This window comes from Athalia rosae, chromosome 4, assembly GCF_917208135.1.
Source record: "Athalia rosae chromosome 4, iyAthRosa1.1, whole genome shotgun sequence".
NCBI lineage: Eukaryota > Metazoa > Arthropoda > Insecta > Hymenoptera > Athaliidae > Athalia > Athalia rosae.
Genome location: NC_064029.1, coordinates 2,520,646 through 2,535,283, shown reverse-complemented (window position 1 = coordinate 2,535,283; position 14,638 = coordinate 2,520,646). Strand labels below are relative to the sequence as shown.

General features: G+C 37.8%; 2 protein-coding genes and 1 long non-coding RNA gene across 4 annotated transcripts; 1 reads left to right on the top strand and 2 right to left on the bottom strand.

Moving 5' to 3' along the window:
- The first annotated feature begins 12 nt into the window (after positions 1 to 12).
- LOC105690318 (dyslexia-associated protein KIAA0319-like protein) lies at positions 13 to 6,460 on the top strand. Of its 2 annotated transcripts, none has more exons than XM_012408027.3 (15): positions 13 to 157; positions 864 to 1,283; positions 1,398 to 1,561; positions 1,648 to 2,037; positions 2,147 to 2,372; positions 2,451 to 2,824; positions 2,954 to 3,065; positions 3,166 to 3,314; positions 3,410 to 3,600; positions 3,806 to 3,905; positions 3,997 to 4,317; positions 4,388 to 4,489; positions 4,599 to 4,784; positions 4,856 to 5,027; positions 5,119 to 6,460. In XM_012408027.3, the coding sequence occupies exons 2-14, from the start codon at positions 874 to 876 to the stop codon at positions 5,005 to 5,007; spliced, it is 2,877 nt and encodes a 958-aa protein (XP_012263450.2). In that variant the 5' UTR covers positions 13 to 157; positions 864 to 873; the 3' UTR covers positions 5,008 to 5,027; positions 5,119 to 6,460. The 2 variants fall into 2 exon arrangements, with proteins under 2 accessions (XP_012263450.2, XP_048510880.1); XM_048654923.1 differs by lacking the exon at positions 13 to 157 and adding an exon at positions 268 to 415.
- LOC105690320 lies at positions 6,048 to 9,051 on the bottom strand. Its single transcript, XM_012408029.3, has 5 exons — positions 8,101 to 9,051; positions 7,967 to 8,017; positions 7,753 to 7,890; positions 7,361 to 7,577; positions 6,048 to 7,291 (listed from the first exon to the last, which is right to left on the bottom strand). Exons 1-5 carry the CDS (start codon positions 8,208 to 8,210, stop codon positions 6,599 to 6,601), a joined length of 1,209 nt encoding a protein of 402 aa, XP_012263452.2. The 5' UTR covers positions 8,211 to 9,051; the 3' UTR covers positions 6,048 to 6,598.
- Positions 9,052 to 9,073: 22 nt separating this feature from the next.
- On the bottom strand, positions 9,074 to 14,549 carry LOC125500788. The gene is made up of 5 exons (XR_007278260.1): positions 13,497 to 14,549; positions 13,005 to 13,086; positions 12,790 to 12,894; positions 12,625 to 12,704; positions 9,074 to 12,534 (listed from the first exon to the last, which is right to left on the bottom strand). It is a non-coding gene; the product is annotated as an uncharacterized LOC125500788 (long non-coding RNA).
- Positions 14,550 to 14,638: the final 89 nt, after the last annotated feature.

The window sequence follows — 14,638 nt, the reverse complement described above, 5'->3', positions numbered from 1 at the left end:
GACAGCAACGCAGCTGTCATAGCAGACGAAAGAGTCGTCAGACGACAACGTGAGTGAAGATCTGTCAAACATGACGTTTTATTTGTTGAGACGCTGATTGGAATATTGAATCATTTGACCGAAGTGTTAACTAATGAGCTACAAATTCCCATTATAAGTAAGTAGAATTTTGCCATAAACAATCACGGTGAAAGCTAAATTATCAAACCGGGACTCTAGAGCGGGTTGAGGAAGTGTGATAACTGATAAAACCCTCATGTTGACTGATTAAATAGTGATAATAACATCCTCTTAATTTATGCAAAGAGTATTCGAGTAACATCTGGGTATTAGGGAAATGAAATATATTAAAGTAATCGCCGGCCGACTGTTTTGCATATTAATTCATAAATATTCCATGAGGTACCATATGCTGGTGAGACTAACCCTACTTTATCCTGTCTCTAAACTATGTTTAGTGACAAAGTTTCTTGGCATTACTTTTAATTATATTTATACCACACACACTTCAATTTGTAGTTTCTATATTTCTGATCGTGACTATGTGTCAAGAGTTTGAAGCAGTGAGTGCATCTTAGGAAACTACTTCCCGCTCGATATTCCTTCTTAGGATCAGTTTTTGTTAACAACTAAGCGTTCGACCAATATACATATGTTACCTTGTGATTGATCAGACAGGTGTAAGATTACTGTAGTATTCTCTTAGAAGATAAATGCATACTTGTCGACATAAAATATTGATATACTATACTGTTGATGTATATTGATTGGATGGGAAATTATCGTACTAACTCCTACAATAACATATTGTGATATAAGTTTCAACAGTTGCTGATGTGGCTATTATTTTTCTTGGGTTATAGTTGTGAAACAATGAAGGCCCTGGTAAGCTTGCTGTCGCTCATCCTATGCCTTAAAATTTCATCTAGTCAAGTTTCTGAATTGGATCAAGACTGGCAACCAACATGTCCAGGCCTTCATCCTTACGAATACAAAGGTTTTACACCGCGAGGTAATTTGAGTTCCGGTATTTTCCGAGAAATAAAAGTGACCGGAATTGAACAATGCATCCTAACATGCTGCAAGCGACCAAGTTGCAACATAATTTTGATGCACAATGATACCTGCTATCATGTCCAATGTGTAAGTAATGTCCTATGCACTCCGCTCATTCGGCCTGACAAAGCTAATGCAAATGGGCCACCACCTAGTATGGTGTTGGTTAGGCCAGTTAAGGACAATGGCCCATGGAGCGATTGGCTGAACATTAATGACGATGCAAAGTAAGTTAGATATAAAATCGAATTTATATTTGAACACTGCTTAATAAACAAATCTTATTTGGCTGGCATTTGCTTGCAATTTTCCATTACATGAAGTATGTTTGTCCTGTCTAGTGCCTATTTGATGGATGGTGCGGAGCAAAATGAATTTACGTACAGATCAGAGGGTACACTTTGTGAGACTACGATACAGGATTGCGGTGAAAATGAAATTTGTATGAAACAGGATGAGAAGTCTATCTGTCATTGCGTCTTGGGTTATGAAAGAAACAGACAAGGTAATCCTAACAGTTTTTTCCATGCATGAAACTAGTTTTGGCAAAGATAAGAAGATCTGAAAATTTTCATTTTCTTAATTCTCAAGGAGATTGCAAGCTAATCAATGAGCCTGAACCCTTTGAGCAGACAGTAACTACAAATATCGGTCAAGCCAAGTTGACTAAACAGTCCAGCACATCTGTTAAACCGCCATTGAAGCAACTATTAGTCAAAGCTGTATCAAAAGAAGTCCGACTTCCTGAGAACGAGGTCACATTATCTGCATATACTGTTGCTACCGACCAGGCCGATGAAAATTATAATTATGTCTGGAGTCTGCTTAGTCAACCAGATGGCCAATCTGGAGATATGGAGGATCAAAATCGCATGACAGTTAAATTGAGTCACCTTTCTGAAGGCTTGTATATGTTTAAAGTTGCCGTGAGTAGTCCTAACGCCTATGGAGAAGCGTACGCCAACGTCAGTGTCTTACCACGTAAATATGCTTCGATACACATTCTGGTCTTCAATTTCAATCCAGTTATTGCATAGCGAGGTATTGATTGTTCAGACTATAAATATACATGCTTCTGTTGCATATCTAGCCCAACGAGTAAATCAGGCACCAATCGCCGTGATTTCACCCGCATCACAAGTGGTCAAACTACCGAACACAGGTGCTGTGCTAGATGGTTCCGCAAGTACAGACGATGATAAAATCACTTTGTATCGCTGGGAGTTACAACAGGGCCCTATCGGATATCAACGTCAGCCTCTCGATACTTCCATAGTCCAATTGAATAATTTAATTGCCGGAAATTATACATTCAAGTTGAGATTCTTTTGATTTTTCTATTCGTCAGGTCAAAAGACTCTGATTTTGTGGAATGATAATTTCTTATCTTCCAGATTGACGGTCGAGGATTCAGACCACGTCACCAATTTTACAACAGCTAATATAACAGTGTTGAAAGAAATTGACTATCCCCCAAGTGCGAATGCTGGTCAGGATATCATCATTCATTTACCTCAAAACACCATCACTCTAAATGGAAACTTGAGTACAGATGATAGAGGCATTGTCAGCTGGGAATGGACAAAGAGCCCAATCAATCAAAACAAAGTTGCAGACATGCAGTACACCCGAACTCAATACTTAGAATTGTCAAATTTAGAGGAGGGAATGTATACGTTCGTTTTGAAGGTAACTGATGAATCTGAACAATCCTCTACTGCGGAAGTTCATGTTTTTGTAAAACCGCCGACCAACAAACCCCCTAATGGTAAGTCAAGAACAATTCGTCTTGATATGGATTGCGTCATTCTTAAAATGTTTCTCAAGTTCAGAACAAACACAGAAAGCGATGCATGTACGAGTTATAATCATTTTATGAGATGTGTTCACATTTTAGCTGACGCTGGTGAGGATATAATTATCGCTTTGCCTGAGACGCGCACAACACTAAACGGGAACAAAAGCAAAGACGACAACAAGATAGCAGCATATTCGTGGGAGCAAATAAAGTATGATTGAATTTCAATTTGCTCATAAATATCTTACTAGCACTTCACTTGTCTCAAAAGCATTACTCAGAAATTCATATTATTACTGATTGATTTTCAGTGGTCCGAACCAAGTAACTTTTGCTGCTGCAAATGAATCTGTAACTAATATAACTGGGCTGACAAAAGGGGAATATACTTTCAAACTGACTGTCGTTGATGAAGATGGTAACAAAGATTCAGATACTATCACAGTCACTGTCACACAAAGTGAGTATCACAATATTCAACCTGATGAATATCATAAGATCTGAGCAGTAATCTCTGGAAACAACAGCTCAATATTCCCGATTTTCAACTATCAGACAAAAACGCTGCGCCAAAAGCTAATGCTGGAGGCGATCAAGTTGTTGTGGAACCTATCAATATAATAGTGATCAATGGATCATTGTCTACTGACGATCTCAGGATAAAACAGTGGCTGTGGACCAGAGACCCAACTAGTCTGGCTATTGGTACTGTCCTAGAAGGAACTGACCAGTCTCCAATTCTAATGGTGCGAAACTGCTCAGTTATTTTATGTAGTTTGATCTAATTTGGGAAATCTTTTCTCCCACAGATATAAAATTGTGGTCAACCATCGAAATATTCAGTTCATACGACATGTTTCAAGGATCAGAAAAATGAATTCTATACCAATAGTAAAATATTGTTCATTTCGTTATCCCACTTTCAATAATCATAAAATTTCATTTCACTAGTTATCCGATGTTGTACCTGGCCGTTATGTGTTCAGCTTAAAAGTTACCGATGATCAAGGATTAAACAGCGAAGATACAGTATCAGTAATCGTGAAACCAGGTATGGAAATGGTTCTTAGTTGTTTCAAGTCTATGTGGCATTTAATTATCTGAGATCTAATCTCAATGAAACGTAATTTTGACATTTACAGATCCCCATTTACTGAACCTGGTCGAGTTGACTTTGAACGTAGAGGTACGACTCCTTACAAAATCTCAAAAAGATTCTTTGATTGTGAAACTCCAAATGCTGCTTCATGACGGAGCAAACATCGTGGTACGCAATTTAAGAGCAGAGCCTCGCACAGGTAGAGCTGTTCTAGTGTTTTATGTTGATAAAGATGGAGGGAAGTCTGTGCTAACTGGACCAGAAGTTGTTCAAAGATTGAGAGAAAAGCTAGCGCAAGATTCCGGTCTGCTGCAGTTATCGGTATCTAGTGTGGAAACTGCTATTTGCCAAAACAACTGTTCAGGTAAATTTATAAGATACTGAGAACTCCTTGCTTTTCTCTTTTTCTATTTAAAATAAAACAAATTTGATAGGACATGGGGTCTGCGATCAAGAAAGTAGACAGTGCCTGTGTGAAGCCTTTTGGATGCAGAATTTGATTCAAAAATATTTTGGCAATGGTGAATCCAACTGTGGTAAGTTCAAATTTTGTTGTCTAGTCTGACTGTAGAGTTTCAAGATCTAAGTAGCTTCAAAATTTTAGAATGAAAACATTCGAAATAACGTTCAATTTTTGGTTTACAGATTGGAGCATTTTATACGTCATAATAGCTCTACTCTCATTGGTGACATGCTGGGTGGGCTGTATATGGGGACTATTATGCTTAATGCAACGAGTATGCCTTGGTAAACGGCGTTCAAGTAGGCCTAAAAAAAAACCAGCGCGCTACTCTCTTCTTCAAGGAGAACCGGAAGATGAAACAAGTTCATGTGAGTCTTTCTTTTAGTTTGAATGCTTATCCATCAATTTTCTAATAACATTATTTTCAACACATTGACAGTTTCGACGCACAATAAAATGATGCTATCAGAATCCGATACAGATTCTGACGATGTATTATTTGAAAGTCGTAAAGGGAGGAGTAATGGTCATTTGAGAAATGGAAAGTCACGAAATGGCTTCATGAAAATGGGTCCTAGGGTAAAAACATGAGCCAAAAATATCAACAACTGGTGAGTTGATGATATAATTGGTAGTTTAGTTTTTTCCAGAATTCAGCCACTGTTTGTCTGTTTGGTATAGTTCAATCTTCGCATGTTTCAGAGGCTGTCCGTTTGATCATTGAAGTAATTATCATGAATCAGAGCGAACAACTTAGTCAGCAAAGCCTCGAAAGACAATGATTAACCTACGCCTACACATTAAGGTTTTGCTAAGACTGACTGTTGAAAACGAGGTATTAGTTGCTATGATGTTCACCGAATACATGTTCGAGGTGTAACTTACTTAGTGTACTTGAAAGACGTGATACATAACCATTGTACATTTGATTAAGAGCTTTTATTAATATTTAAGAGTACTTTAGATGTTTTGAAGAGTGTGATCAGCACAGTGTTTTAGCGCAAGTTTTAGTATCATGTGACCATACAATAATACGTGACCCAATAAAAGTATGAGTTCAAGTATGCACCAGGTTTGCATATTCAATCAATCAACGCTGACACACACACGCACTTTTGAGTTGCAAAGCGAGCAACAAAGGTAGAAATATATTTGTACAGAATATGACTATCCAGATATAAATTATCCAGTCATTTGGATGGGATTCGCTTTTGGAAATTTATATTGGCAGCAGGAAGAAATACATCGAAACTAAAACTTTAGAAATCAACGAAAGGTGAATTAATTTTTATTAAATCAAACAATCCATGAGAAGAATCTGGTTTTTTTAAGAAATGCATTTCAATTCCAACTGCGGCAAATATTTAATGGCATTCATTATGATTCATCGCCCAATTGTTGCGTATAGTTGAAAATAAGGGTAAGGGTATGCAAAAATAATATGCACTACAACTGGACTTCTTGCCCAAAGCAATGAATTTTTGTAGTTATACGGGAAAAAAATCTAGCCGTTTTAGATCTGACTTTGCCATAGCGACATTCTTGGGAATATGGTTCTGCGATATCAGGTGTCACAATGTTTCGCTTAAATACTAGTCATTGTGTCTAGCAAAAATATTCGGATTATATTGTATGAAATTGAAAAAAAAAAAAAAAAACAATATAGCCGTATTTTCCTGAGCAAACCATAAAATTTTTGATCAACGATCATAAGGAATTCCAATGCGTATCAATGTCACCAATTGATACAACTGTTCCATATCAATCTGGTCATACACTCAAAACAAGTAAAAATTGCCCGACTGGTTCTTCTTAAACTTATGAAAGCCATAAATAAGTGCCAAAGATACTATTCCGTTGAATGTAATGTTATTTATAAGATTGTTGTGTAAACTTTTTTTCAATTTTTCAAAACAGACTCGTAAGTGTATCAATAAAAATTGGTAGGATCTAGTCAGTGATAAGAAAATTTTTAAGTCATATTCAGGTAACTCACATTTATTATTGTATTGTCTGATCTTAATATATCATTTACCAACCAAAATGAACGATTGTTTTTATTTGCAATTGACTATGGTGATTGCAAATTCAGATATTTGCTGGTTCATATCTCATAAAACTTAACTTCATTGTATCTGATAGACACAGTGAAAAGTAAATGTACTGGACTTCGAAAAATATTTCATCTTTTTTTAGTCTTAGAAATTTTTGTTGCTTTAATCCGTTTGGGGTTACCCTGAATTCGTTTTATCTTGAGAGATTGATATTTGAATTGCTTATTGCGTTTCTTAATTGAAGCATTTGATTTTGGAACGATAGAATCTGACAAAGTTTTTTCATCAACATCGAGGACTTCAGATTGCAGTTTGCTTGAACATTCTGTCTCCATAGGGCATACCTGATCACTAGGTGATTTGGAAGACTCTGGATTTTTAATCAGAGATGCATTTCTAGCTAATCGCGCAGTATTGCTTTTTATTTTTGAATAATTGCTACCAGTTTTCCGATGAATATCGACGTACCTCGATTTCCTTTCACTGGCAACTGCAGATCCTAACTCATCATCTATCTTAATAAAATCACCATCCAACTTCTGAATATCTACTTCATATTCTACTCCAAGATTAGGCACAAAAGCCCTTTCTTTACGCGAAGTTCTGTACTTGTACACATCCTCGGACAGTACGAATGAACCTTTAGTTGCTACCGTTTGTTCATTATTATCGTTAGTTATCATTGTAGTTTCTTCCAGAGTTACACTTTGTTCTTCAAAATCCAGTTTTATAGGATTATTTTTAGGAATGTTGTTTGCCAAAACAACTATTTTTTTGTACAATTTATGAAAGTGATGCCCCTCTGATTCAGCTACTACCTTCTACAACCAATATCAGGTTTTGGTTAAACCTAAATTAAAAAGGGGCACCGCCAAGGAATTGTCACTCACCTTCAGAGCAATGGCAGCAGAGGCAAAGCCAATTGTTTTAAGCGTTGTAGTTTTGAGAAAGGGTATGAGCAGAGCTGGTACATTTTTGGACTCTGCCATGCTCACGATATGCTTTATAAGGAACATAGGCTCTACCTTGGCCTCTAATAATATACACGAAGCATCATCGTTTTCCAATAATCGTGTTACTTCATTCACACCCATGACAATACTTTTTCTGCAAGAAAATTCAAGAGATTTGAGAAAAATTTGCTATATTCCATACAGATGTTGCACAACTGTACGACTGACAACTTTTGAAGTACATGTTCATCGTATTTTCAAAGTGCATATTCATTGTACTTTGCCTATCTGCTTGTGAAGGATGAATTTTGATAATTGATAAAACTCACAAGATGTTTGTATCAGGTGATACATTGCCTAGCTTGGACCGTGCTTCCATACGGGCTGCTTGTCTTTCCGTCTTTTTCAACCTGTTTAGATGTGCCCATGGAATACCAACTGGCGATCGTTTGATAGCTGGCATTAATCTGTCAAAACAATGATACTAAGTAACTAGATTTTCTTTGCTTGTCAACAGTTTGTGAGTATTATAATTGGCCTTACAATTCCAATAAGAGTTTCAACTCGTTGCTTTTCTCATTGTCTACATTTGGCCTATGAAAAAAAGATTTTCATCATTCTCCTCTTTTAGGGTTGTAATATACAGACGATTTTCAACAAGATTGGAGATATTATACCAATGAAATTCGTATGGTTGAGCCAAGAGGTTTCTCAATCCTTTAATCGGGGCCTTCTTTCCAGATAATGCCTTTTTTTGTTGCTTTTCTGAAAGTACTGGAGTGTCCATGACGAGTTTGTTGTAGTTTTTCCTCGGATGTTTTCAAACAAACCCTAATTTCCACGTGGGTATGTGAAATTTCAAACCCTATAGCCCCGCTAATCACTGCTGCTCCTATACTTACGGACCATGAACGTATAAAATGTACATATACGATCAGTGGATGCCGCGATGCAGTTGGGAACGCAGACTCGAAGTCAGTAGATGTCCCCATCGTTAGCTTCCGTAGCAAGCAAGATCCCACGAGCATACGCTCACTCGCTCACTCACTGGACCCGCCAACCAGTATTTTGAACTAGCAGCACCTGAAACCCTCCTCGAAATTACAGTTAGGGGTGCTTAACGACCGCAATTCATGTGATCATTGATAAATCAACCGGTTACAACCAGGGACATCATTTCCGTATTTATCTTCTGGGATGCGAGGGAAATATAGGATTGTTTTGAATATGTAAATGATAAATGATCGACTCCACTGCCACTTCTGAAACAACAGAAAATTGTTCACAGATAATTCAGAACTATAATAACAAGTTTAACGTGCGTGGACAATCAATTTTCAAGGCAAAATCTTTTAGACACAACAATGGGGGCCATCGTCCTCTGGAACAACCCTTGTGTAAGAGTCACGGATGTATGAATCAATTGGTGAATGTTTGCTTCACGTTCGACACACCTAAATGATAATGTAATTTTGTGAAGTTTGAATATACATTGATATATTACACCTGAGTATAAAATTTATTTCTGTACCGAGATACAATTTTTAGGGCCATAGTATCAGCAATTAGAACCACCTGGAATGACGCGTTTCCAAACCACCTTAAATGAGGTAGCGTCCTCGGCTCGTTTCGATTTTTTTCCCAAGTGGAACGATCGCCAAAAGTACAGTTTGTAGAATATGTAATACATTATATATTCTACATACTGTGCCGAGAGCCCTATGCAAACCACTAGCAGCTCAGCTTCCCGCATCTGGCAAAGAAAAATCTGGAACATACAAATAGAAAAAAAAAAGATATAACAAATACTTTATATCATAATAAAGACGTGGTAATACACAGTGGTCTTAAATTTAGACATGGCATTTGCATTATGAATGACACAGATAGACGAACATTGCATGAATAAAAATCTTATGGATATATGGCCAATTAAAACTTGCGCAAGTCAATTACACAAAGTTACACACAAAACATGTACGTACATGAAACACTACATAAATGACATGAAACACGAAACACAACAGACAAATAGATAAACATCATCATTCTCAATCATCTTATAAGTAAACATCATTATCAAACAAATAATCAATAGCATAAAACAGTAAGAAATATATGGGTTGCAACGGTACCATTGCTGAAAAGAGAGAAATCATTTGTCAATTAATTGATTAAACTCGAGATCTGAAACATACAAACAAGTGTAACAAACATATCATTAGCATATAGAGAGAAAGTTTCTGTAAAGATAAAAAATGATCGTTGCTAGGTAAAATAATTTCAGCTGCCAAAATTTCTGGATCCTGATGTACGCCACGACCTCCACAATCCGAGAAGTATTCTTCTGATTACTGAAACAGAAATTTAAAATGTTATGAACCCTTTGAGGCGATGACGATCCGTCCGATTTCCCAAATTAGATATTGAAGTAGAAGGTATACGAGGTGCTGATTCCTGAAATCAGAAAGCAAACTGCATATTAGTAGCCAGGGACAGCCTGCGAACAAAATTTGATTAGTACGATGACATCCAGGATCTGTAAGAAAACTTGGAGAGTTTTCCGAGACTTCGGATCCTGAAATCAGAAAGCAAACTGCATATTAGTAGCCAGGGACAGCCTGCGAACAACATTTGATTAGTACGATGACATCCAGGATCTGTAAGAAAACTTGGAGAGTTTTCCGAGACTTCGGATCCTGAAATCAGAAAGCAGACTGCATATTAGTAGCCAGGGACAGCCTGTGAATAAGATCTGATTAACAATAAAAGTAAAGACTAAAACCTAACATCTGTAAGAAAATTTTCATTAGTAATCAAACTGAAAATAAGAAATAATGATTAGGACCTGTAAGAAAATTTATTAATCTGGAAGGTAAAATGTTGATTAGTATCTGACAAATAATCCCGTGGAAGTCAAATACCACGCACAAAAAGGTGCGATAGTACTTGATTCCTTACAATTTTTCGGTTGTTGGGTTTAAAACGCATAAAGCGTTGCAATAAATGTTTTAAGCGCCAAGTTCGCGCGCATACGAGCAGCAGCGACGAAACTTGGGTTTTTATTTCACTTTAAATCCCTGAAAAAAAATCTCTCAAGTCAAGTTTTTAATGCGCCTTGCAAGATGGCAAGTCACGCATACAAAAAATGAAATACATACATATACTAATACATAACATGCGATTCCTCGTCCTCGCGCTATACCCGCGCGAGCAGCGTCGGAGTTGGAATATTCATGCTAATGGAAATCGAAGAAATGCAATTTTTAATCGCATCCTCCTATTCCAATTAGCATTTGGGAGAGGAAAGGGGAAGGGTTTACAAATTTTTGACGTGGCGGTCGGCGATCCTCTTCGACGCGAAGTCTTCGAGCTCAACGTCCACCTCACTTCCATGCACCACGGCTGGTACGGAGAGCAAGGCGGACGCATTTCGCCCATTCCAAGTGACCCCAAATATTACAGGAAAGATAAAAACTCAATCTAATTGGAATTGTTTGGTTGGGAAGGAAAAATATCTATCAGATCTCAGAAAAGAGATCTAAAAGACAACACGAAAAAAATTATTAGAAAAATGTCAAATAAAATGTTGCAGAAAATTAGCTAACGCAATTTGATTAACTCTACTCAATTGATCACTTGGAATTGCTGTGGAAAGAAAAGTTGCGCTTCCGATTTCTTGCCTACCCATTTTGTGGAGCCCACATCCCACCCAACGGTTAAAACTATTATTCACATACACACTGCTTATAAATGCCCTCGCGATGCATGAATTTACCTATACCTGCCTTTCACCTATAATTATCCAAGAAATGATTTTACTGACGAAAACCCCAATTCATACTTGCGCCGGCGCACCGAGAATTTCGTCTCACTCACATCTCACATTCATTGCCGTGGTATCTCGTTCAAAAAACTTACTGTTGACCTGTTGTGTGTGTAGAAATATAAAGGCTGCCCATGCCCCGGCCGAAGCCGTAATTTATTTAAATTTTGAGAAAAGGTGTGTTTGCTATCTGGCCGAAATTTAAAAAACATTAATGATCTTTAGATGAATTTAGTAAATTTACTCTTGAGTAAATATCATCAGTAAGAAAATGAGATTAATTAATCTCATATAATATTCATTAAGCAAGAAAAAGTTAAGGGCTGAAAATTGTGTGTAAGGGAAGAAAATTCCTGAAATGATTAGACATCCTGTTATAGTTCTAGTGAATTTACTTATCGGTACCTAAAGACGGGTTCAAGTTTGATCAAAATTGAGTTGAAAGAATTGAAATTTTAAACATGCAAATAGATAAAAAAATATAGAGATCGAATTCAAAATTGATTCAGCTGATGGCTGATCATTAAATTGAGACTAAATGAATTCTGACTACTCGCGGAAGCTATCCAAGTCAATTCCTGATGTACCTGAAAAAGCTGAATCTATGGTAATGACCATTATTCGCACGACAAAATTTTATTACTGATCAGTGATCGACGCAAACGAGATCGGTCACCGAAAATTATAGGAAATTTATAAAACGCGAGAGTCGATTGAACGACGGCCTTTACCGTTGCCTATGAGCTGCACACTCTTGCACTTAAATTTATCTAAGATGTGATTTATCTGAATAGTTCATATTCGATGAACTAATAGTTGACTGATTGCTCAAATAACTGATTGACTAATTAATAAACTGACTGACTGACTTAATCATTCATTGGTTTTTTGACTGATTAATTTCAAGGAAGAGTTTTATATGTTTGACGCTAAAGGGTGCACGTGCGCTATGCTCAACAGCAACCAACCCTACAATTACCTGATCTAATAAAATTGCAATTCAGGGTACCGCCACGCCATTTTACAAAAAGGGAACAGAGGAATGACACAATATAAAATACAACGACCCGATGCCAGCGTTCACCATCGTGTGAGCTGGCAAAGAAGTCGAGGAACTTTGAGTGCTGGGACTCACCATCGCTGCCAGCACCAAGACCGGACCCTAGCCGGTTCCCAGGTCTTGGGGGTCTTGGATTTTACCTGGATGTCTCTGCCTCCCTGATGGCTATAGCTGTGTAGTAGGTTGAAACGTTGTATGGATGAGATGCTCCCACGAAGAACGATGCTACAAAATGGCAAGGAAAAAACCATGAATAATGAGGATCAAAAATTTGTGAATCAAAGGAAATAAATAGTTGTGGAAAATTTTAATTACCAAGATTTCCCACTTTATGTGGATGATCGATGATCAGCTATGGACGAGGTGACTACATCGGATGCAGTAGAAACGATTGTCTGTAATAACGAATTTCAAAAATCAGAATAAAGAATTTCAAAATTTTGAAAGAATGAGATAAAAAAATTCAACTATCAAACTCACCAATTTTTCCTGAGTCTTGCGAATATTAGACATCCGGTTGGACTAACTATCGGATTCTTTCGGAAAATTCCAATTACCGAGATCACCCAGCGAGAACAGTATTATCTAAAACAAAATGTTGAAACTTTCGTTATAACTCACTTTACATACACAAGCAACACGAATCAAGGAATTCCGTAACAATTAGCCTAAAAACGATCCAATTTTAGAATCACCTGCATTTTTCTTTCCGAAGTCTACTGAACAGGTTAGGTAGCTTTGAGATTTTTCCCTGCTGTGTCCTGCGGACTCTGGGTTCTGTAATGCATAATAAAAAACATATAAATACTGCGGTTCTGAATCAAATTAGTCAGTAGAATAAAAGTCGCATATACCGCCGTCGTATTTATGCCCGGTCTTCTAATTACCGCAAGGAACTGAGCGAAAATTATTATTTGTTACTCTATTCGGTCCACTAATGCACAGTAAACTCCGAATAAGCGAAAACAACTGCACCACAGACGCCAACAAATATGAAAACCAACGGTTAGAAACAAAAGAATGTTAACCCCAATTCAAAATATTTACGCGACGCGCGAGTTTTTGTTTTGAAGCAGTTTGAACGGGTGAACCAATCGTAACAAGTCGAGTCAAGGGCGTCCGACCTCTAGCGGCATACAATTCCGATGCAAAGAAATTGAGAAAAAATTAATAAGATCAAAACTCACTAATTCATGTAGCCAGAAGCGTGGAGATCTGGTGCTAATGCTTCCAGCCATTTGTATGCACTGATTATGCACTTTAAGTACACCGCGGAGATACTCGAGTTGCGACAAGAATTCAAAAATGATTCACAATGGCTACCGGCTCGACTTGTTGCGTCCTGCATCACCACTGTTACAAGTTTTATTAAGCCAATTTTACACCCAGATGAGATAGGATTGTTTAAATCACTGTGTGCCCATTTGTCACTGGTCTTAAGATCTGATATTACAGCGCATGATTAGAATTAGCAACGAATTTAGCGGAGACGAAGCAGATAGTCCGAAGTTTAATGTTGAACTTGCGTCGTGGGGAAGCGCTCTGTACTGATACTAGCTCCCTTGTTCTACTAAGCGGACCAATCAGGGGCCGCGTAGCGGCGCGCTGGATCACGCGACTTTGCACCGACAAATACGACATACCGCCATTTTTCATGCGTTTAATTCAGCGGCGTTATACACGGGATTGAGACAGAATCCTTCGGTGATTTATGACAAGACACGGGATTCGGTATTATTAGGTCCAGTCAAATTCACAGCGAGATACGGAGAACAACTAGACTTCTCAAAGTTCAACGTAGGAATGGCGTCGCCGCGCAATAGCTCGGTATTATTATTACAATATGGCCGCACCAATCAGGGGCAAAGTGAAGGCGCGCTAGATCTCGCGACTTGCATAGACTAATACGACATACCGAAATTTTTCATGCGTTTAATTCAGCGGCGTTATATACGGGATTGAGGCAGAATCCTTTGGTTATTTATGACAACATTCAGGATTCGGTATTATTAGGTACAGTCAAACTCACAGTGAGACACGGAGAGGAACAAGGCGATTCGAAGTTGGACCCCAACTTGTCGCCGCGCAAGCGCTCCACACCTACTGAGCGGGAAAATCATGATCGCGACTTCTACTGTTTTTGATACGACATATTACTATTTCAAATGCGTTTAATTCATCGGCGTTGTATACGTAAATGAGTTAGGATTGTCTAATTATCCAATCCTTCATTATTAGGTACAGTTAAATTTATACCAAGTTACGTGGAGACGATACGACAGTACTACCATCCATACGACCTTCGTACCCATACTAGATACCTACTGCA

Bases quoted from the DNA above. Each gene is read 5' to 3' on its own strand.
- LOC105690318 (XM_012408027.3), top strand. From the start codon at position 874: ATGAAGGCCCTGGTAAGCTTGCTGTCGCTCATCCTATGCCTTAAAATT. The intron at 3,906-3,996 runs GTATGGAAATGG...TGACATTTACAG, and splicing joins ATCAGTAATCGTGAAACCAG to ATCCCCATTTACTGAACCTG. The intron at 4,785-4,855 runs GTGAGTCTTTCT...ACACATTGACAG, and splicing joins GGAAGATGAAACAAGTTCAT to TTTCGACGCACAATAAAATG.
- LOC105690320 (XM_012408029.3), bottom strand. From the start codon at position 8,210: ATGGACACTCCAGTACTTTCAGAAAAGCAACAAAAAAAGGCATTATCT. The intron at 8,018-8,100 runs GTATAATATCTC...TTTTTTTCATAG, and splicing joins CAACCATACGAATTTCATTG to GCCAAATGTAGACAATGAGA. The intron at 7,891-7,966 runs GTAAGGCCAATT...TTGTTTTGACAG, and splicing joins TTGAAACTCTTATTGGAATT to ATTAATGCCAGCTATCAAAC.